General features: G+C 41.2%; 1 protein-coding gene across 8 annotated transcripts in view; it reads left to right on the plus strand.

The window, feature by feature from the left end:
- The window catches only part of TTLL5 (tubulin tyrosine ligase like 5), a 121,634-nt gene that overhangs the window by 86,444 nt on the left and 10,722 nt on the right, over nt 1-24,468 (plus strand). For 4 of the 8 annotated variants that reach the window (XM_085225340.1, XM_085225342.1, XM_085225341.1 and 1 more), the window contains 2 exons: nt 10,610-10,787; nt 19,215-19,435. The exons of 1 other annotated variant lie outside the window; for it this stretch is intronic. In XM_085225340.1, the coding sequence (XP_085081466.1) occupies nt 10,610-10,787; nt 19,215-19,435 (399 nt within the window). Of the gene's footprint in view, nt 1-8,180; nt 8,375-10,609; nt 10,788-19,214; nt 19,436-24,468 lie in introns of those variants that run through there. 3 more of the 8 variants (XR_014883663.1, XR_014883661.1, XR_014883662.1) reach the window with 3 other exon arrangements.

Here is a 24,468-nt window from a genome sequence, read left to right on the forward strand (position 1 = left end):
TGCAGGAGGAAACTTAATGGAAAAATATTAAGGAGAAAAAAATGCGTTTGATGGACTTTTAATATAAAAGGGGGAAAAAAATAGAAAAGGAGGGGGGGGAGATTTATTCACTATAATAGGAACCAAATGTTGGCTGGGAGAGCAGCTGCACTCTCACTCTTTCCCTGTAAACTGTGAGCGGCTTTTCAAAGAAGGCATTACAGGGTGCAGGGCTAAGCTACTGGTCCCGACTTAACCCTTGCGCCTCTAAAGAGTGGTAGGGAGTCTGCGTTTCCAGGAGAGTGGCAGAATAATGTCTTCAGTTACAGACCCAGCCTAAACATATTCTAGACAGATAGTGGTGCCTATTGTGTTTTCATCCTCTTGCAATACTGTTGCCATCCACTAAAAAAACACATAGGAATAAGTAGAGCCCAACAGTCTTTTCTGTTTTCATTTTCAGTAAGCTTTTGTGCTGTCTGTACAAGTCACATTTCACTCGATCCATGCTAGTATTTAATAGTGGAGCCTCTGTAGCGAGGAATACCTTTCCCATCTGAAAGTGGCACAGCAATGCATCTTAATTCCTGGTGCTTTGAATTCACTGGATAGGACAAAAGGGCAAATGTAAGGTGGCAGTTAGGTAGCCTGTTACCAAAGTCTGAATGATTTATCCCAGGCAAAGCAGACACAGTAGTGGTGAGGGGAAGTTACTCAGAATCTCTCTTCTGTTCGAATTTCATATTTAATTAGTGCTTCAAAATTTGGGGGATGTGGTGTGGGGGAAGGCAGTTCAGGCAATTACAAGTCATAAATGTAGGCAGGATATCTTTCTCAAGGCTTCCTCCTGAAAGAAGTAGCTGGCTTCTGTGTTAATCTTCCTGTATATCTTGTTAAAATGTTTTTGCTAGCTTGCTTGCATTTGCAAGTATGGAATTATGTGCGGGAAACATGAGGCCACCACCACCTCTCACTCTGTATGGTTCACCCCTTTGTTTGCACTCACTGAGGCTAGGTGAATTTATTAATCTGGATCACATGGTGGAGATATGCTCAGTTACCTTTACTGGTTCTCCAGTAACCTGATAAACCACAGCAGCATGGTGGCACTGAACTTTGCAGCCATCTGGCTGTTAATTTTCTTCCTGATTTAGTCTTTCTAATAGTGAATTTAAAAGCTGCCATGTGTAAAGATAAGGGAAGAAAAAACTGTTTTTTACCAGCCCATTATTCCCCAGATCTGAGACTGCAGCCAAGGATGCTACTAAGGCCCCAACAGAAAAATGGCTCAATTGAAGAGTAAATATTTCATTTTTGAAGACTGGAAAGTTTAGTGCTCCTGTAAGTAAGAGGTTTATAATGCCACCTAAATCTCGGAATAGCTGAGGTAGATTAGGCCTACCACCAGAGATTTATTAGTACTCCATAACCTCAATTTGTTCTTCCTCTGCTAGACTGCCACAAATCTGTTTGACGCACCTCATTTCCAACCTGCTAAATCCAACCTGCCTGTATATAGAGAGTTAAGGCCTAAAATGCACTTAATTTCTAATCTGCAGCAGAATTTAGCAGCTACTACATTGTCTTTCTTACAAGAAAATCTATCTTTACTCTGAAACTCAATGTCAGGGAAAAAGCAGGAATAATTTACAGATGCCAGGGAGCAGGAAATAGAGTATATTATATTATGCAGCAGCATATATCAGAAAAGGAGAAAGCCCAGGAATTTGGATAGAACTTGTTAGAATATAACAAAGGAGCAGGCAGACAAGGGACTTTTCCACTATAGCTGTTGTGCATGTGCATCCAGAAAACCTTCAAATTTGAGCGCCCTTCTAGCCCCAAATAGTGATAAAATTACAGAAAGTTTATAGAAAAGCACACAAAGGTCTGAAAGGCCAAACAAAGTCTGGTGAGGCTGACTAAGCTCAAAGAAGGCATAGGTCTAGTAATGAAGGTTTAGACTTGAGGTAAGGAGAAGAGCATGCAAAAAGTGGGGATGTTAGGGAAAGTTCAAGGCACTGAGTGTGTATACCTGCCTGCTGCTGTTGTGTAGCTGATGATATGGCACCTGGACTCCACCAAGCCCCTAGGACATGAGCATTACAAGTAGACAAATTGGATGCTTTTGCACACATCTTTGTTTTTGAATAAAATTCTTGTAACAACAACAACTCTCTCAGTGTAAAGGAGGAATTGTGGGAATAGCAGAGGGGGGCTCCTGACACTTGCTTAAAACTGTGCACATAAAAATGTTCTGGGTTCTTTAAATTGTGCCTCTGTTAGCTCTAGTAGTTAACCTGTGAAAGAATCTGGAAATTGTTGCTAATTCCACAGAACTTCTCCTGTTCTTTCCCTAAACCAACTTTTGACATGCACCTGGTACATCTGCTGTCCTATGGCATGAAGATGCTGATGATTTTCTTACCTGCTCTGTAGGTGGAGGCAGCTGAGGCTGCTAAGAAAGTGGGGAGCAGAACTGCTGAGGCTGAACCTATTACAAGTTCCCAGCATCTGTGCCTCATCACTAAGAGAAGGTTTGATTGGTGCTCTGGGACAGAAACTTTCCTACATCTCTGTAACACCTTCACTGTGGGAGATTGTATGTGTCACTTTGAACTGGATTTGAACCCAAAATGCCATTCCACATTTACTGTGCCAATGCAGCCTTGATAGGCTGCTTATTAACTTTGAAAGCTTTTCCATGGCTTCCTTTGCAGAGCCTGAAAGCAGATAGCAGACTAGGTGATGGCTTCTTCCTTTTACACAGGCCTTCTGCTTCCTGCTCCTTCTCTGTCTGGCTGTACCTTTGCCGGGGGAGTTCTGGACAGCTCTCTGGGCTTCAGGAGGTCTCTGAAGTCCCAGGCAGAGCTCATTTAGGAATATCAAAACTGCTTTGTTCTCCCTGTTGATGTTTTTTGGAAAGATGCCTTTCTTTACTTCTGTAGTATAGTTGCTTTGTGTTGTAGGGGGTCTGCATGTTCCAGCAGTCAGATTTGTAGGCCATGCTAAAATAGAAGCTCTTGCTGACTAAGCTGTATCAAAATGGCTCTTTCCTAGAGACTCTTGATAACAGCAGAGGACAGGAGCAAACCATTCTGAAAAGCTTGATGTTCTGTTTCTTAATTTTTAATTTACTGCTTTTGAATCTGACAGGAGGGAAAGAGGGAGAAGAGACAAAGAAAGGCCTTGAGGCAAGCAGCACTGTGAGAGGCCCGACTGCTTTGCGCCTCAGCCAGGCCCCCAGCGTCCTGGGCTTTGTCCCACTGTGTTTATCATTGCTCCATAGCCAGCCCCAATCTAGGGCCTATTGTTAGGGATGGAAGAAACACATAGGGTGCCAAAGAAAATGTTTGATGTTTTTCTGAGTGCCTGAGAAGTCAGCAGGATGCTGGGAGCTGCCACGCTAGATGGAGTCATTAGTTACTAGGCCAACTACTTTTTTAGCAGCTGGTGCCCACCAGGGCTTTGTACTGAACGCTTCCTGGACCTGTCATACCACCTGAATGCCCTGTAGGCAAGAAACTACTGCCTGAGATTGTCTTACATTCCTTGGCAAGGTGGGAGCTCTCATTTATAAACGCTCTAAGTTCCCTTCTTGCCAGAGAGGGCCATTGCTCCTCCTTAGCTCCAGCCTTTACAGAAAGGGGGTATAAAACATAATTGTTAGCTTGTTACCTAGTCTGAAAGGAGGATAATTCTTTACTCAGTTTTGTAGACCTCCAGCTATACCAACTCCTGCTGTCATCCTATTGCTTCTTACAAACTAAGTAGAGTTACACATAAAGCGTTATTTTTCAGGATTGCTGAAGCTCCATTTGCACAAGTAATCTGAGCACAGTTTGCATTACCTTTCAGTGAGATGTAGGCACTTTTCAAATGTTTCAAAATTCCTGCTTACTAAGTGATATATGGGAAACACCAGCATACTGCATGAATTGGTATTGTTGCCTGCTACACAGGGGTCAGTATCAAGCAAGTGCCCAGCTGTGCCACTGGAAGAAGGCTTCATCTGAAATTCACATGAAAGAGTGAAATGTGTATGGAAGCATAAATGAAGTTGTTCTTTCAGTAAGGACTTGCTATATGTTAGATAGTAACAAAATAACTACAAGATTTTCTGGCTGGCTCAATTATAGCTTCATTCCTTGGCATTCCCTATAAATCCGTTTGAAGTGGGGACAGAAGTCAGCATCCTCCTTTTTTGTAGAAGCTTATCACCCCATTCCTTTCTTACAGCAGCTACATTATTTAGAGCTTTTCCCCCCCTTTTCTTTTTTCCCCTGTTGTCAGTGACCAAATGTATTAGCATTTAGTATTTTATTAGCATGTAGAACTGCAGTATATCTGCATTAGCTTCTAGCACAGGTGAAGGTAATTGATTATGAAAGTGTTGCTTACACCAGAAGAGAGCTAATGATTTTTGAATAACATCTTCATGGAGAACCAAAGCAGGAAAGAGAATTTAGGACCAGCAAATCTGAAGGTTAGTGCGTTGTGTTCTAACACTTTTAGACTAGATTATGATCATATTGAAATTTCTCTGGAAAGCAAACTTGTATCTTTTGTGAGGCAAAAAGTTTGCAGTGGTGAGTCTTATTTTGTCAGTGCAGAGGAAGAAGGAATTCTGGCTCAGGCGTTATAAAAACTGCAGTTCAAAGAAAGGAACACGGTGGGTTTCTTGCCAAAAATACTGAGTAGCCCTAAGAGCTGCTGGAAGGACAAAATCTTGCTTACAAAAGATGGTCCATAATGCCAAGGCTGAGATTTCCTGTACATAGTAAAGGTCTGAATCCTGGCCAGGTCTCTAGACTAAGCAACCCATAAATAATCCTGAGCAAGCACTGAGAAGATAGCTCACAACCAGCCTGGCTGACAGAATGAAACTCAATCTCCTCTGGTGGCACAGGCGGGAATTTCTGTTTCCCATTCGCATGTACGTACATCCATGTATATATCTGTCCTCTGTAATCCCAGAATTGCAGGGTTTGGAAGGGACCTCTGGAGATCATAAATTCTGACCTCTGTGCTGAAGCACATTCCCTACAGCAGGTCGCATGGGTAGCCATCCAGACAGGTACTGAATATCTCCGTAGAAGGAGACTCCACAACCTTTCTGGCAAACTGTTCCAGTGTTCTGTCACACCCACTGCAAAGAAGTTCTTCTGCATACTTGTATGGCGCTTTCTACTTTCTGTTTTTAGGCCATTGCTCCTTGTCCTACCATTACGCACTGCTGAAAAGTCTGGCCTTGCCCAGTTGCCTCCTGCATTTTAGATATTCATAAACATTGATCAAATCCCCTCTCAGTCGTCTTTTCCCCAGGCTGAACAAACCCATTGATCTGAATGGGTATATCCCATTGGGGCCCATGGATTTGTGCACTTTGATTTTGGCTGGATGGTTGCTCAACCAAAGGGAAATCTTCCGTTCTCCAGACTCTCTCTCTCTCTCTCACCTCTAAGGTCTGAGATTCCCAACAGACAGTCTTTGTAGTGAAGACAGAAGCAAATATGCATTCGAAGAGTCATTAATGTACAAGCAATAATTCTGAACTGAAAACAAGCAAACCTGTGGGTACCGACTCTTAATGAACCATCATTTCCATTGGGGGTACAAGTTTTTGTCTGATTATTTTTGACTTTGTCTAAAAAGATGTGAGTTGTGGAAGAAGCTTTTCTTTCAGCCCGGTTGTTTTTATAGAATTTTTCTACCATGTGAACCCTGTAGTATTTATTAAGCTGTGTGTTCCTTTACAGCCTTTTTACAGACTTCATTACTGTGCTGAATCTGTTGCTGAATTCCTTAAGCAGAAAAGCTAATTTCAGGAAGGGCATAAAGGTGCTATCTTGCTTTGTTAGGTCATCTGACAAGACGAGGCTGAGAATAGGAACTGTACCATGATGCACTCCTCTGAGCATGGCAAACAGGCTGAGAGCTGGAGCATGTCACTGGCAGCAGAACATTGAGTCTCTCCTAAGCTCAATTTTTCTGTACTAAAGGAAGTTTGGCTTTAGATGTAATATCAGCAACGTGATAATATGTTATATGGGGACTTTCTGAAAGTGGTGATAAACTATTCCTCTATTAAAGTGATCTAAAGATTTGCAAATGCGTGCATGTTCTCTTATCAAATATTTTATGCTTTAAGTTATGAATTTATATGGATTTCCATCTATAAAGAAGAAAAATCCATGGCAGCTGATGAACATATTCAATCCAGAAGGATTTTGCAGGCCATGAGAGTGAAATCTGTTCTGACAAGCAGCAGTACTTTCAGCAGAGTACTTAGAAAAAAAGTGAGCACTCTTGTGCTGCGTCATGTGATGTGAAGGGTACATGTATTGGAACTGTAGGGATTTGCATACGACCATCTGCAGTGCAAGAAAATGTTAGCCAGTTTTGTGGGATTGGTTTGGCTTTTCTAATTTAGTTCTTCCTAAAGATTTGGTACTATGGTTTCAAGAGTGTCCTCCTGTGTAGTTTAATTTAAACTCACCTGGGTAATATTATATCATTACAAAGTTATTTTAGGCTATAGATCATGTATTGGTTAAAATACGAAAAAAAATAGATTAAAACAAGTTAGAAAACAAATGAAAGTTTTTAAGAGTGAACAAACGTTGGATCAAGGCAGCATTCTCAGTGCATTTTTAAAAACAGGACTATCAGACTTCAGAATTTGTCTTCCCATAACAGTTAATCCTTTGCTAGTTATCTCAAAACAAAAGAAATGGGGATCAAGGAAATGATACTGAAGTTCTGCCATTCTGTTAGTGGCCCTCACAGTATACAAACTGTAGTCACTATATATCATGTCTGTGGCACAGAGCCAGTTTGGCTATCAGCAGGTCCAACTTCAGTGGAGTTTTCGTTTATATCAATTTTATCTCCTTCATTTCGTCTTGACTTTCATGTTTTAGAACAAATCGCTCAGTCTTTTGTTTCCTAGACATTATTTATGATCAAAGGATTGAATTTATGGATTGCAGATTCTGAGATGATACAAGAGGAATTAGAACAAATGCTAGTTTCTAGAATGAATGGTGGAACTTGACTGAATCCTCTTAACTTCTGACTGCTACCTGCAGCGGATTTTGTTTCAAGACTCTTGATACATAAACAAAATCGATTGCATTATCTCAGACCAAGAGGACTAAATGGCTCAGTGTCCTGCTCAGGCAGCAGCCTATGGAAAACAGTGGGGGGAGAGCATTAGGTGATGTTATGCAATGATGGTAATTCCCCTGTATTCTCTGGGACTCAGTGATTTTCTGGGCAGGAGGTGTTATCTTTGCATACTAGTGGCTCTTACTTACATTAGTTTGTATAATTACTTTTGAACCCTGTACATTTTTGGTATCCCTAGCTTCCTGTAATATGAAGGCATCCACAGTTTAATTATGTGTTAAGAGAAAAAGTACCTTGTTTTATTTATTTTAACCTGCTCATCTGATGGCTTCATATTTTTTTCCAACATCTTACAGTATGAGAAGTAATTGTTCTCTATTTTTCTTCTCCCTGAACCTCATTAATTTAAATATATTTTTCCTACTTCCTTTCACTTGTCCTTTTTTCCACAATGAAGAGTCCTTATTTATTTAGTCATTCCTCAATATATGTTGTTTCATACCTTTGGTAATTTTCTTTGGTAATGTGATGTTTGTTTCGCAATTCTCAATGACTTTCAGTTTTTCAGCTGCAAACTTTTCTTTTTAAAAAAACTTCACTCTTTCCTAGATCACTTCTAAGTGTTTTGAACAGCAGAGACCATAGTACAGATTCATGTGGAAACTGTCCTTTTATTCTGTCTCGTTTCATGTGCTTTTAACTAGTTATTAGATCCATCAGAGATATCCCCATGGGATCATGCTGCCTTACTTTCTTCAGAAACATTTTTTTCAAATGAGGATTTTTTCTCAAATGAGGAATAACTGGTGTGAAAATGTTGCTCAAAGCAAATTGACAAATAAAACATTATTTCAAATGAGACACTGAAGATCATGATCTATTAGTAGTACTGGTGAGTAAGTAATGAAACTGCTTATCTAGCCCTAATGTGTCTTCCGTGGATCTTCTGATTGAGCTCACCTTTGTGTCTTCTGCACTTGATGTTTGTTTCAGGGGCTGATCTGCAGTAACCCCCAGCTATCTCCCAAAGGGTACATCCCCAGCTCAGCACACTTCTTTGTGCTTTTCAGCTAAGTGCTTGTCCCTGATTTTACTGGAAGAATAACAGAGACTGCAGCTGCTTCTTCACACAAGGGAGAAGTCCAGGGAGCTTTAACATCTGGATTGGTGAGGGAGTCGGTATCTACACAGTGGAAAGAGCAGTTTTTAATCCTTGGGGTGAGAGTTGAGTCCAGATGGCGACAACCTGTTGTTAACCCACTTGGTAAGCCTGTAAGATTGGAGAGAAGGCAGCTGGGAATTGTTTCAAAGATTCTTTGCACTGGTTTTTGTGGCATCCTGTGCCCAGTAGGGGACAGAGCTGGGAGACCAGCAGCACCTATGGGGTGCCATAGCTGAACAATTGCAGACAGAACCACAGTTAACAGAGAACAGTGGCCACATTACTGACTGAGGAAAAGTAAAAAGAATACACGGATCCTGAACATAATCCCTGTGGAGTTTACCCTGTACTCATCTCGTTTGAAGACAGAAAAAGAAGGGAAAGTATCTGAGATTTTTTTACAGGACCACGAGTAAAAAGAGTATCTAAGAGACTTAGAAAGCAAGGAAAAGAAAAAAAATAAATAAAAAATTAGGTGGTGTAGGAGAGGAAGGTGAGGAAAGCTGAAAGCCTAAGAAGATATTTATTTTAATTTTATAATATCATTTTCAGATGTTGGATGATGTTAGAGAACTGTTATTTTATAAACCAATAAGAGGAGATGACTCCTGCTCCATAAAAAGAGGACAGAAGAAGAATGGCAGGTTCAGAAGAGGAGAGCTAATCTTCCAAGAGATCTAACCTCAGAGTCAGATTCAAACCTCTACAGCTTGTCTTTCAAGGCCTAAGTATTCTCAGCAACATTACAGTTTTCCAAGCACTGGTGAAAGAAAAAGAGCCGAATCTTGCTGAGGTGTAGCAGCAGGTAGCAGGGAACAAGAGTAACTCATCCAGTATTGCACTGCCGAGGTACAATGGAAGCAACAAAGTGAGGAAGTGGGATCTCTTGAACAGAGAATGCTAATACCCAGAAGAGCAAAAGCTGTAGCGGTGGAGCAAGCAGGGGTGGAAATACTGGCAGCTGAACTTCTTTTCCACTAGACTGTCTCACTCCTGTGTTGCTGAGGAACTGAGTATGGGCAGGTACCCATTAGAGTCCTTGTTATCAATTTGCTTTGAAAGATACGCACTAGGCTGTTTTTGAGAGAGAGTACATAGGGGTGGTAGTTTCTTCTGGTGCTTTTTTGAAGCATCATTCAGAACATTTTAAGGAGCTGATGTGATAATGAAGATTATAGGAGAAGCTGTGACACATTCGGAAAAGCTAGGTTGTAAGTTTTGATGATATCATGAAACAAGGAGACTACAGTTAACACTCTTGCCAAAACTGTAACCTACACTCTGAATTATGGCATGAAATGTGAGAGACAACAAGTATCTTCTACAATCCAGTTAGTTATGACATACACAGGAAACACAAGGAAAGTATGCCCTGGGAACCAGAAGGAAACATTCGAAAAGAGTGGCTGAGAGAAACATGACAGAGATCAACTGAAGCCTGGGAAGCTCAGGCATTGGGGCTTGAAGGTTTTATTAGGCAGTGTCAGGATACAGTGGGCTGTATGGCATCCTCTCTTATGATCGCAGTGTGTGAGTTGCTGGGCCATCATAGCCTCTTCAGGACAACTTGTGGCCCTGTCAGTCTGCCACCTGTTCTCTGCAAAGCCCCTCAGCCTTCTGCGTAAGTGTGCTGGTACTGCCTTCTCACCACAGCTTACAAACTTCAAAGCAAGCTGGTGAGCTTCTTTCAGTACTTATCAAGTTGCAGACCACAGCTGAACTTCCACCATGTAAGCCTGGGTTATAAGAACTGCCTCTTTGCTGGAGGCCTTTTCTCTGAGTAGGGATTGCATTACATACATGATGAAAGAAGTGAACCCATCTTCAGTCCCCTTACATCTTTTGGATTGTAATTGTGTGAGTCAGTGTATGCCACAGTTGCAATCTCATCCTACTATTCGTTTGTCCTCTCTGAGGGAATTATTTTGCATGCCTTTATTCTACCCTCACTGCAGCATGCATGTACTTGGTGTGAGCCTTGTGTTAGTGTATTGACAATTTCTAAATGTAAGTCTTTTGTTCTTTCCCTGTTGCAACACTGCATCTCCTTACTGCTGATCAGCCACAGCTCCAATTTTATCTTCTCTTTTGTCTTCCCTTGTTCCTCTCAAACATGGTGTTACAGCTATTAATGTAGTCCTGCCTTAGAATTCAAGAAGCTCCTTAACAAGGCAGCAATTGGCACATGGCACCTGTAGCAGGTATTGTGCTTGTTGGAGCCATTTAAAACAAAATTTGCAGCTAAGTATTAAGAAGGTTTTAGGAAGCAGTGGTGCTTTGTAAGCAAGAGTCCATACTGGCAAACAAGCAGAAATGTGATGACTTTTCTTTTCTCAGGGCTCCAGAGAGTGATCGTTTTGCCTGGGAGGGGGAGGTGGAGAACAGTGTCTACAGCAGAGTGACACGGAGTCCACTGGCACATCCCAACTATCAGCTGAATTTAGCTGTGCAGCAACTTCAGCAGCAAAAGCTTCAGTCACGACAGCTATTGGAGCAAAGCCAAACCCGACACCAGGTAACTAAGAAAGCTCCTGTCTTGGACCTCATAGTGCTGATCAAGTTTTAGCTAAGTAGGAACAACCTCAAACCAATACATGTGGCACATCTTTTGTTGAAGAAATAGCTCTTCCAGTGTGTTACAACAATAGACTAATATTACCTGCAATGACTTTTAATAAAATTTTGATGCTGCAGTTCCTGCTGGCCTTTTTCACCACATTGGCATCCTGGCTGTTGGCAAGTTCTTGCTTTCTTTTCTGCGTAAGTTCAGAGCATTACCTTACGTTGCCTCAGGCAGCCTTAAAATTGTCTGTAGTCTCCATGGCTCTTCGTCTCTTAATCTTGTTACTGAATTGCACAGTTCTGCTTTTACTTGTGTTGCTCGTGGGTAGTATTTCAAGCTTGGTCACTCCTATTTTGCTGTTTCCAAATCTGGGGTCAATTGTATTTGGCAACTGTATGTTCTGTGGCAAGCAGATCAGGGCTTTATCTTGACTGAATTCTTCTCCTCCTGGATATCTTCTAATAAGATGTAGCTACCAAAAAACCAGCATGCTAGCAAACTTAAAAATTATTTAGGAGAATATGCATCTTTCTTCTAAACCACATTAATTTCTTTTAAGATCTTACAGTGTGCAGGGGGCATGGCCACTCCCCCTCATGCCAAGTGCAACCTTTTTTTGCAGCCCTGAAAATCTTTTCAGAGTCTCTTATTCATTTTGATATTGTGGTATTTAAGATTTCCTTTCACTGCTTTGCACTGAGACACCTGACAGACATATGGCTCTTTTGTTACTATTGCAAGAAAAAAAAAAATGGGCTGAGTGTCCAAGTGCTAGAGGAAATACAAAAATGGGTTTATATTATTGATGGCCTGGGTGATTCCTAGTTGCCAAAGGTGGACCACCGTGGCTGGAACAGCTTTTCTGGCCTGTCTGGTGAATCTTCCAAGATTACAATTAGCTTACTGCTGCACTCATTACCCTTTTTCGTTATTATGGAGAGGGAGGTGTGTTTTTTTTCCTCCAGATGATGTCTGAAAATATTCCTTGCTAAAAGAAGTGTTTGGGTGAACAAATCTCCACTAGAGGAGACTGCTCAATTAGAAAGGAGATATTTGCTGGACAGTCTGGTAGGACTTGGCTCCAACAAAACCACGAACGGAGCTAATGTGGAGGTCTGAACACCCACTCTCCCTCTTATGAAGCACATGAGTCACTGGTCAGAGTCTTTGAGAATATCTTCTAGGCAAAGTGCCTCCATCCTTTTCTCAGAGCATCTTGAAGGAGAGGTCCTTCACCCTTTTCTCCTTAAACTCCTTCTCTCAAAGCTCTTACATAGCCTCATGGTTTCTGTCCCTAAATTCCCCCACCTACAGACTTCTTGCTGCCCCTCTGAGCAGGAGCAGGAGGTCTTCCTTTCATCCACATCCAAGGAGCTCTTGGTGGGTAGCAGTGGCTGCTCATGAGCTTGGGAAAGGACTGTAAACAGGCTTGTGCTTGTGAGGAGGCCAGAGCTGGCCATGGGGCCTGGCTGAGCCCTCTTCTAATTGCTGACATTGAGCTGATGTTATTCTTGGCCTTGGGCAGTGCCATTACTCAGGAGTTTCTGTTAAAGTGATTCTTTGTTAAACCTCCACTCACCCCCACAAGATTCCCCCTTGCTGCTCTCCCTCCCTTCTCTCTCTGAGCCAAGCAGTTCAGAGTTGCAGTATTGAGGCCATTGCTATGCCGCAGGGCTCAGGCTGCTCTGAAGTTGCCATTAATGAAGAAAGGGATTTGCTGAACATGGGGGCTGTCAGATTTTCTGTAGCGAAAACCATATTTTAATAGCATGATTGTCTTTTGGACACATCCCCTCACAATAAACTTTGTATGGAGTCAGTCAGACCTCCCCTTCCAGTCCCCTTCCAGTTGTCTGGGACATCTGATGCCCCTCCCAGTCATTGCTCTACTCTCATCTTCGTTTTACCTGACTTCCCTCTCTAGTTTGCTATTATCGATCCCTTCCTTCTTAGACTTCAGTTCTTTGACCCGACCATCCAGGAGCTGCCCTTTCTTTTCTTGCACACTCCCTACTTTATATCTCCTTCCTTGGTGTCCAATCCACTTTTTTCTGCTGCCCATCAGAAGCATGATTTCAACATATTTTCTGGTTAGTGTTACCCAAGCCACCTAACTCTCACTACCAACTCTCTCAGCAGTGTACCTTCTCATGTAGTGAAGTCTGCCCTGTGCTTTGTTGTTTTGTTTGCTACATTCAAGTTTGTCAGCTCCCCCCTCCCTCTGTTCACATAGCCTTATCTTCACTTTCATGATAAAGCATCCTTGTATCAGTGGTGTTGACCAGTCTTGTAGTAAAGTCATGTCAAGAAAATAGGGAAGACATTTCTAGTTTCCTTAATCAGAGTGACAACTACAGATACAGGAAAAGCTATAAGGTAAGCCTTTTATTCTCAGCTCTGCGTAGCTTAAGACCCTCAAATTCAGCGCTGCTCTTTGCATCTTCTTGTTTGTTTTCTTCTTTTCTCATGCCTTCCCTTAATGCCTTTTTCTGATACAGTATCATGTTCTCTGTCACTTCTCCCCCCATGCAGCTTGGCATGGATGCTGGAATGGAGAAAGCTTACAGTATTCGACAAGATACCGTAATTGGGAGTGTTCAGAGTTTATCAATTGGACTTTTTACAGGAAGTCCCCAACAGGGTCGGAAGGATTATATTTTTCAGTCACAGCACCAACTGGTTGTTCTGGACACAATCAACAGTTGGTACTCTGATCTGAGAAAATATGTTGGACAAGGTCCCCCAAAACTCTATGTGTATTTAGAAGATCCACTACTTCTCCTAACATTCAAAGTGCTACAAGTGATAAAAAGGGGGAGAAAGGTCTAGCAGAACTATTTGGAGACTCAGTGCCACCATCAGAGGTTGGCTGTGAGGGGAGGGAATGATAAAGAGGAAAACAAGTACTTAACCTCACTGAGAATGGAAGAGCATAGATATGGGTCTGTGGGCTCTACAATTTTGGATTCACCCTTTTTAGTGGGACCTGAATCTTCCGGAAGTATTTTAATTAGAATTAAAGGGCTGCTCTGGAACCACTGTTTTAGCCTTGTCTGCTGTTAGGCATTTATTGGATGATCTCTAGGAAATGATCTCCACCATTTGTGGTCAGTTTCTCTGATTTACGCTGACCACCTCTATGTAACGCTTTGCGGTTGTGAAAGTTTATCTCTATTAACAAAATAAACATGTCCCCCACAGGGGAAGGTCTTTTACTTGAAAGACTGTCATAGAAAATGTGTGCAGGACATGTTCAAGCCAAACATTTCACGTCATTGTTCAAGTTCCTACTGGAGGCAGACCAGCCATTTGTCAGTAGCTGAAGTGTATTTATCAAGGCGCCTTGGGTATGGCATGACCATACAACATGATTAGTTGCCCATTTTTCCTTCTGCCTGTGACAAATAAGCTAGTTTAGTTGTATGTAAATGGATAGCATGTGAAGAAATGACAGAAGCACCATGATTAATAATGTGGGCAGATGCTTCTGCTTGTGCGTTAATGAATTCGATATGTTGGAGATGAGCTAGTTGTGTTGGAAAGCATAGAAGTTCCTAGCCAATTGTTTGTGTAATAGGAATACTCCCCACTGCCATGCTGTGGATGTATCTGATCATGAGAGCTTATTGCGTATTTCTTTGTGGTAGCACCCACTCTTGGTTGAGTGCTTTCCAGACACTTCAGAATGATGATTTCTCCTCCAAGCATTTTGCAGTTTGCAGGGCAGCAAATACTGTGTAGAAGGAGAAAAAAATAATAACAATTTCCAGTCATATGTGGAAGTTAGTTCTCACTCTGCAGTGTGGTGGAAATAAGTCTTCAGTGGCAGAGTAGGTATTTTATTCTTAGGATAAAAAAAAAAGCACCAAGCTGACTGAATGCCAATCTGACAAATAAACGGATAAAGCCCTGCAGTGGTAGGGACCAGGAATAGAGACAATACAAAGCCTGAGGAAGAAAAAAATAAAAGAGACAGAGCTGGAAAGTGGAGACAAGAAGCTTAAATCTGATATCAATAAAAAAAAGGAACAAGAATTACAAAATTAAACCAAAAGACAAGAAAACCAGGCTTACAGCAGTATTTTTAATGTTTAAAGGAGACCTCATGTGACACATTATGACCTAAATGTTAGTATCTCTGTTGCAGTTGGCAAGGCAGTGAATATACCATCCTTGTTTATTCTCTAATTGTTTCCTGTACTGGAAAGATGCCAGTAGCTTTAGGGAGGTTCCTCCTTCTCTGTGTGGCTATGTTCAGTCTGCTTAGCCTAGCATCTACTGAGTTCAGATCTTTATGCCAAACATTTCACATGGGAATAAAAAGCTAAATTAAAATAAGGAAAGTTCAGTTGTATTTAGGAATCATCCTGATTATGTAAAAAAGAAGAAGTCATCTTAAACAAGACATAAATCATGTTAACGAGTTGTGTGGTCAGTTATGATTTTATGCAATAAAACGTTGGACTAATTTCATCCTTTAAATAATTCTCGTCTTTCAGTCATTTGAAGATGGTAGTTCTCAGAAGTGTTATTGCGTCAAGTTCAGCAAGCATCTTTCCTTTCAACATATCTTACTCTTTTCTGAATTCCCTACAGTTTACTTGATCTTAATGAGAATTTTGAGTGTTCAAGATAACATTCCTAATATTCGTAGAACTATGTTATTCCTGCCTGAGGACATAAGGTCTCTGAATGCAGCTTAAACATCATTAACTGTTTTCTGAACTGTTATATATTGGACTGCTACAGGCTCTCGCTATTCCTGCTTTGTAGCTTTTTCCCTCCGACTGTTTTCCCTGTAGATGTGCTAACTGCCGTCTTTCCTATTTGAATCTTGTGATGTTGACGAGTCAAAATCTCAGTCTAAGTAAAGCAGAACAACTGTTCTGAAAGCAGTAGTCTATGATTTACACCACCTGAAACTTTGTGCCTTTGTTTCCAATCTCATCACTGTTATTAGGATTATGGTAGCACTCAGTATCTTTCCTATACAATGATGTGGCTTCCAGTTTGATATCAAAGACAGACAAAGAAAGAAAGCAGCAAATCAGTTTATTTTAGTATATTGTATATTTTAGTATATTGACATCCAGGGAATACCTTGAATTTTCTCTTCTTCGTTTTGATATATTTATGACCCCAAGATTCTTCTCTTTCTGCAATTTAACTCTGTGACAGTTAAGTAATAAGGTCAAATATGCTATTATCGCCATTTTGTGAATTGTTAACTCAACTGATTGTTGCATCCAAATTGATTTAGCTGAACATGTAAGTCTGTGTTCCGAAGAATCTGTGCTAAACAATTTGTATAAATCCAAAAGTCATCCAAGCCTTTTGATTCTTTGTATTTTTGCAATGTTATCAGAAATGCAGTTGTTTTTCTAAAAGGTTGGGGTTTTGAGCTTTTTGTTTGTTTGTTGTTGTTGAATTTGTTTGTTGTTGTTTTTTAACAAAATCCTTGTTATAATTTATTCCTTATGAACATCTCAGTTTCCAGCATTAACAATTAGGAACTGTCTGCGTAACTGCACGGATCTTTGTGCAGTACATGTGTGTGTATGTTTGTCAGTTCTCATATACTGCTGGGTCTCTCATTGCTTTCAGGCTTGCTGATTCAATTTAAACCAAATTACCATGGTATAGAAATCTCAAAGCTATATTTTATACAAATGAAAGTATGAAAATGAAACTAAAGTGCTATGAACCTGAGATGAGTACTCAGCTACTGTTCTCATATGCTGTACTGCAGCATTGGGCCACTCCTAATTATACAGCAGAAAATCCACACAAGAATATCTCAAACCTATGAATGGAAGCATAATTTGGCACATGCTTTATATTAGAAACTGTAAGATTCAAAACCAAGACAGATTCACAGGAAATGAGTTTCATTAGCTCCTCTGGTCACAGAATGAGCATGTTTTTGCTTGCAACATTTGTTCCATTACTGTGTTAGGAATGGATGTTAGATACAGGGATGGTAAGTGCCAGGAACATTCTTTCTGTTTTTGAAGTTCATTAATATATCTGCTTTTTTTCAAAGTATTGCAGTACCTCCCTGCTTTCAGTCATGAGCAGCCCTAGTTCAGTTGCTACTGGCTAATACTCTTAGGTGTGCATTGTTATTACTGACAAGCTGTACATGTTGAGATTTTCTGATTAAAAATGTTATCCAATACAAAAAGAGACACTTCATGTACGGAGTACATGTGTAGGTGTGGATGCAAGGGAAGGTGTGATCGAATGAGGCAAATGGGGGATTGAGAGTCAGGATCTTCTCTGAGATCACAGCCTCGTTTTTCATGTTACTTCTGACTGTGGCTTGGAGAAAATCACTTTCTCTGTGTACTAGATAGGGTAAATGCTGTCCTTTTCTGCATCATTTTGGAGGGTGCTACCTGCTTCAGGACTGCTTCTGGCAGGCTCTCACTAGGTTCAGAGCATTCAGGATCCTGAGTGCTGAGGCGTATCTCCCACTTTTTGGGTATCTCTGGAGCATCTTCCTAACCTTTGCAGTCAGGCTCTGTTCTCCTCAGCTGCCCATTTTTATTTGCACAGTAGCTTCTCCTGGTTTCCTGTTCTGACCCCACTGAGTTCACAGCAGGGCAGTATGCTTTGTAGCTGAATCCAGAAGCCATGGTCTGTGTCAGCTTCTATCTTTGCCTGGAAGGCAGCCAGAATCTCAGCACAGCATGGAGACAAAGGCTATTTTGGAATTCCATTATCCTCAAGAAAACATCCATAATCTTTCCATAGACAGGTCTCAGCCTAGCTTTTGCTGATCGGATTTCATTAGAGCATCCATTCTTGCTGTTTTCTTGAGAGTCACAGTCCTCCCTACACATTCCTGTTAATATAGGGAAGGGGTTCAGACTGTGTGCTTTGCAGACACCAGGATCATAATGATTTTAAAAACAAGAAGAGGAAAAAAAACACCCACAGGAAACATGCTAGGGGAAGCAGGGAACAGTGAAGTGGCATCCCTGAGTAAGAAGGGGGTGCAGTGATTTGAGGATCTCTATTCCAGCCCTGTAATGCAGGAGACTCTAAGATGCAGCATACTGAACCATGGTTCATTTTGGTTTGTTTTATTGAGAGGAGGTGGGGTGTGACTGCTATTTTCCAGACTTCTGCACTTAACCAGCTACTTATTTCTAAAGCTGAAAGCTGTGATCAAGGTAGAGCTTCAGGGGAGGGAGAGGTTAAGAATTGGGAGCTCAAGAGGATCTTGTCAGTGAACTTTCGTTAGGAAACAGGCCTGTTTTGGCTCCTGCACTTCCTTTTCTCCCTAGAGCTCAGCCTGTCAGAAACGCCTTCCCACACACCACTGCCTTGCCATTTACCAGAGAACTGCGGGGGAGAGGGGCTTTTCCTGTCTGTGTGCTGAGATTCAGCCAGCCCTCAGACTGTGGTTTTCTCTGGAGCCCACTCTCTGTGGCTTTGTGTGTTTTTCACCAGAGAAGGAGCTATGGACAAATGCAGTGAAGTGCACTGCTGCCAAGGTCATGCTGAGGTGACAGGCAATTGCTCAGCCATCCCCTTCATCTCCTATCACTGACCTCTAGCTGCTGAACTGTGTGGCTATGCTATTGCCTCTTTGCCCTGGGAAACTAAGAAACTTCAAGGAAAGTAAAGGCAGAAATCCCAGCAAGTTACTCCTTTCTAAAAAGAGCTGAGTAGTTTGCAAGCTCTCACAGGGAGCCATTTCCCATTCCCTGCCATGCCAGTGTATTGCTCACAGCATGCAGATTCTTTTGTTCTCTGTGTCAAATCTTCAACATACTTACTCTCCCACTTGCTTTAGGAATAGAAATATTCTTAGTTCCCTGGTATTCCTGGGGATTTCCGTTTTTTTGCTGACCTCAAGTCTCCTTTTTCAGAGACTATACCTTAGAGCTTTCCAGTTACTTGAAGCACCTACAGGGTCGGACTGAAGAACTGGTATTTTAACATCTTCCTCCTAGCCTTTTTTTTTTTTTTTTCCTAGAACTTTGTCTTAATCTCAGCTCGCAGACAAAGAACAGCCTACCGGGGTAAAGGCAGAAAGTCAGTTAAAGCAATCAAAACTTTGTTTATAGGAGCCTATTGCACGATAAGATTGGGGAAGACCTCTTGGATTTTTTTTTTCCTCCAGAACAGAATTGTTGTGTGGTAGTAATAAACTTCTCTGCCTTCCTAGATGCTACAGTTCAGCTCTTAAAACTACTTCATTGACAACTGTTCTTTTTGTGCTTGGAACTGCTCCTGAAACCTTGAGGTTGCCTTCACTGAGAAGAGATTCTCCCTTACAAAAATGTCCCTCTCATCTGTCAGCTATCAGCTATATTCAGGGAGAGGATCACCAATTGCTATGATTTTGTTTTGTTTTGCTTTTACCAGGCTCTCTTTGCCAGCTACTCACAATCCAGCACCAGCCATGTACCTATGTCACCTGGCTCTGGTGCCCACAAGACATCAAGTGCCACTTCTAGTATCCAGAAGGCAGCCAGTTTGCACAAAGTGATGCCATCCCAGTGTACGCCTTCTCAGCTGGTTCCAAAGCCTCCAGCAAACCACAGACAGGCAGTGGTCAGAAAAACTGCAGCCCAGAGGATTTCCAAGTAAGTTTTATCTCTTTCCATCTACAACAGGAAGTTGGCACTGGTTCCACTAAGAAAGAGAATAGGAGAAGAACCTGTCTACATGTGACTCAGACATAGGTCTTTCAGGCTGTTCAAGACAAATCTCAGAATAGCTTGACCTGTGTGAACTGAAGTATAAATGTGCACTATTGTGCATTCTCATGTTTCACAGTGGCAAGGTAAGCTGGACTGTAACATCATACAAATAAGGACATAGGAACTACCAGAGTGAATCAGTGAAGAGTCCTGTCCAGGCTGGGAGTCAGTTACCTAAATGCAAGTTGTTAGTGCCATTTTAATTGTGTAGGGCTAGTCTACATAACCTCCAACTGCTGCCCCAGATAAGCACAAGTTTTCTGTAGATTTTGTGTTTTATGCATCAGTCCCATGCAGGTGTTGCAAATAACTTGTCAGCTGTGTTTAGGCACCTTGTTTAATCTTTGATGAGGGTTAGAGTCTGGCGGGTCAGAAGAGGCTACCAAAAAAAAAACAACCACCAGTATCCTTAACAAGCTAATTGAGCCTTGAGCCAAGTTTTCCCATAAGCTTAATGTATGATGATTGACTTATGCCTTTAGGCAGAACTGTTTATTTCATTTAACATGTTGATGTCTAATGTAATGATTGTTTTCCTTGTTATCTGTAGAAATGCTCATCCTTCCTTAACTTTTACTAAGCTTCTAGTTACAGTGCTTGCCATTCTAAGATACAGTAATTTGCTGTGTATTATCTTTAAAAACAAAATAACACACTTACCATGAAGTGTTGTTTACTGATTTTAAGTTTCCTTCCTTTCCATTTCTTGTTGTATTCTGTGTATCAGGAAAGAATGTGAGCAAGGCTTCTGTTTTCCATTCTTCTTATCCTTTACATTTCTCATTAGCTCCTTTAGCTCTCTCTGTTTATCTTCTCTTAGTCTAATGCAGTTCTGTCAATTACATCCTTTGGCAGATTTTTCCTCCGACATGTTTCATTCCTGAAGGGCAGAAATTGCATTCATAACTTCCTCTCTTATACTCTATACCCAAAAGAGTCGTAAAGCTTTCAGAGCAGGTTCCTGTGAGGTTTCCTGGTTCTTTGTTTGCTTCCTGGTTTAAAGAGAAGAGGCTTAATAAAAGATTACTGATAGAAGACACTTCATAAAGATGCTGGAGCACTGTCAGCGTGTGGGAAGCTTGTGTATTTCCTGCCTGTACTTGTGCTACCTTAAGAGCTAGCATATTAAGTGAATCCCCAAAACTATCTAAAAAGAAAACAAGATATCAATAGACTTTGTCAACTCAGCAAATGCAGATGCAGGCATCAGGTCTGGCAGGTATATGCTGTTGAGTTTGATATCTGAATTTTTTAATGTTGGATAGCTCATGTTAGTACAGGTGACAGGCTGTGTCAGTGGGTTTCTCTGTCGGGCAGCAGAGATGTGTATTTGAAGATGCCGGTGTGCTGTGCTCACTTCTTGGCAGAAGAAATGTTTATCCTTATGAGATGGAATTGCAGCTCCTTGGACAGACTTTACTTTGCTGCATTTTTGTGGTTTCTGCTCTGTGACAGGCAGGAGTGTGGGAAAACCGGAAAAAGTTCAGCACCAAAAATTCACAGAAGGGGGAAAAAAAGCAAAAGATTCCTTCAGAATTTTAGCAAACTAATCCAAGTATTGAAGGCTGCAAGGAGCCACTCCGGAAATACTTTCCAAGTTGCCTTTGAGACTCCAGTACGAAGCTCAGAACCCATTCTTGTCATTCATGGGACCTTGAAGTAACATTTTTTCACTTACATGGAAAACACCAATGCCTAGCTATATTTCCAGTGTGCTGAGAACTAATAATTTAAAAGCTGCTATGTCTCAGTCTAACTCAACGTGTTGTCAAGAGTAGACCAGAGGTGCATTGAAGAGTGGATGGAGACAAGCCTCAGCCTCAAACGAATTTAGATTAGAGATAAGAGGTATGTCTTGCATTCTCTAGCCTGTCCTTTACGGTCCCTGGTTATTATATGCAGAGTATTCTCAGACACTGTGTAGACTGCTTTCAAGTAAATCTAGTGGAAGAAATCCCACACGGTGTTATAGAAGACTTTGTATTAATCTAAATAACTGTATTATTAGAAAGTTTATCCTGATGTGCAATCTGAATTCTTACTTTATTTCATCTTCTTGTACCTCATTCCTCTATCCTGAACCACCCTCAACACTTTCCCTTGCAAATACTTTCCATCTTTTGAAAATCCTTCTACTTCTTAGAGTTTCCTAATATTGTTTAGACTTACTGAGGTTTTGTTAACCTCAGATAGTAGTTCCACCTGCCAAATCCTTAATTGTCTTGAATTTACTATATTTTCTTCAGTTCGTCAGAGTTCTTGCATTGTGGCATACAGGATTGTACTTTTCCAGTGTGAGGCTACTGTATCCTTAGGTTATGAGGTGGCAGATGTCCCTCTCTGTAACAGCTAATCTAATTTTGGCTTCTTGGCTTCGTTTCTCTGTCAGGTCATCTTTGATTTACTGCTCACTTTCACCCCTAATTCTTGTTGGCTGCTTTCCTGACCTTCCTTACAGACCTCTCCTCGTTGCTATGTATTATTTCCACAAGATTCACCGAAACTAGTCCCATACTATTGTTTAAGCACTTGTGTCTCATTTCTTTTTTTCATAGTTTTCAATAGGTCAGGCCTTTATTTCTCTGTCTGTTCTTGCACCACCTGGCTTTTGTTTAACATCTTAATAAAGACCTTTTTCAAGGTCTTTGTAGAATTCCTCCAGAGCCTGAACTGTGAAGACAAACTAGAATCAACTTTGTCTCTTTGACCTCTCTATCCTTTTGCACGCGTTATCATTTCTATCCTAGCCAGCACACATGGCTTCCAGAAGAAGAGGAAAAGAATAAGTAGTTGAAAATACTTCTACAAATAGAGTGAGGTGCTGAAGGTGAACATTACCGGTTAATTCAGATACAGTCTAGTAAGTTGGATGCTTCTGTGCTTAAAACATAAAGGAAAAGAGTAATGAAACAGCCAGACAAAATTCAGTCTTGTGTTTTCAAGTTCTGGTCTCTCTTGTTTTTTCAGTCTCTCAACTTGTAAAAGATGGTGGGTTGACTTTAAGATGGTCTGTGTCCAAAGCAGACTCCTTGTTTAAGCTAATGGACTGGAAAACTGGGGCCCACATTAAAGATGTGGAAAAAGACTATGGTGACTGGGAGAAATGGTTTAACATGTAGCTCCACTTAGAAACACAGGCTCATGAAATGATCTCCTGAGGCTCCATAGTTTTGATTAATTGTACTCAGATTACAAGTAGAAAGATAGCTTTTGAATAGCTGATACAACAAACCCTTCTTTCTTTCCAAAAGTCAGATTGGGTCCTTTCCACTGCTTGTATTGCCACTGTTGGCTGCCTTTGAACCATGAAGAAACCTGCTGCTAACTGAGTGTAAAAATTTGAAACAGAAGGCACATAAATAGTATTTGTAAGCCATGGGATGAAGCAGATGTCCCTGGAAGCAGCATTTGCTGAATAGAACTTTTACATTACAGATGACGGCATTCAAAGCAAGAAAATATATTAGCACAACTGTGAGGACCCAGAGTGAATTGGTACAGATAGTAGACAGAAAATCTTTCTGCTTTTAGGAACAACTAAGTTAAAATAAATATAGATTACTAAACTATCATTCCTGTGATAATTTTTCAGAGAGCTGCTCTCAGTGACAACATCAAGATTGACAGTTGGACTTGATGATCTTAGAAGTCTTCTCCAGCTTTAATGATTCTTTGATGTTAAAGTAGGGCAAGGCTTGGACAGCCTGTGAACACAACTATTAGTTAAATGAAAGATCTTCAGAAAAATACAGCTGCCAATGTTAGACTGCTGTACATAAAGAGAGGAAATACCAGATAGATAAAAGGAGCATGCAGTTCAAGATTTTATCAGGGAGAGAGCAAGCTCAAGATCACTGACTTTACCAGTGATAGACTGAAACACAACAACTAGTGGGGGGGTTGATCAACATGGCCTAATCTCTTGTACTGAACTTCTCTGTAAATATCATTCCCAACAACTCTACTCAGGAAGAACAAATATTTCCTACACCACAGCACATGATCTTGCCTTGTTCTTCTCTTGGCTATTTATTTGCTTTGAACAATGCCAGCAGTAGAAGATGCAAAGTTCTGCAAAATTGTAACTAACACAGAAATAGGGTAGAGGTGATGAATTTCTCCAGGGTTCAGGAAATCCACTCTGCAACTGGGTGGAGTCCTGACTAATGTTGAACACAGCAGCAGCCAGCTGTTCTAGGCCAGGCTGGCCAAGCTGGGCAAATGTGCCAAAAGAATGGCCATAGAGCAAGCACTGTAAAATGCTGTATTTCTGGTTTGTATCCTGTCCCATGTGTGCTTATTCACATACAGGGATGAAGTGTCTCAAGTGAGCTGGTTATGTCACACATGCAAGCTGAATGCTCACCAAAAAAAGAGGAGAGGCAACAGGAGACCAAACATGCATCTGTTGCTGAGACCACTTTTTTTTGCTATCGGTGTACTGAGGCATGCTTGTTGTTTTAGCTCCTGAGCATGTGGGTTAATCAGTCTGCCTGACCCTTAGACATTTCTGGCAGCAAAAGCAGTGCATCTGAGAGACATGCCTTGATTTAACACCCTGATACAGCTGGGCTCACTGGACCTGCAGCTCTTAGCCCTTGGCTAGCCTCAGATCATACACACACATACACATGTGGAGATACCTTGGCCAAAAGCAACAGAGGAACAAGCTCCCTGGCTCTGGCTCTTCACATCTGTTGCTGTCCTCTTGTCAAACCTAGGCTTTATGTGATGCAAATTTGTTAGTGTCCCCACTGGACCATTAGATACGTTCATGATATTCCAGGAATAGGTTGTTACAACAAAGGTGTTCAAAATTCAGTCAAGAAAATATTTCTTTGCATCTGTGGTACAAGAGCATTCTCCAAATTTGCAATCCAAGGCTGGGTAGCTTAGAGGTGGCTTAGAACCTGAAT

The sequence above is a fragment of the Meleagris gallopavo genome, chromosome 5, assembly GCF_905368555.1.
Source record: "Meleagris gallopavo chromosome 5, MGAL_WU_HG_1.1, whole genome shotgun sequence".
Classification (NCBI taxonomy): domain Eukaryota; kingdom Metazoa; phylum Chordata; class Aves; order Galliformes; family Phasianidae; genus Meleagris; species Meleagris gallopavo.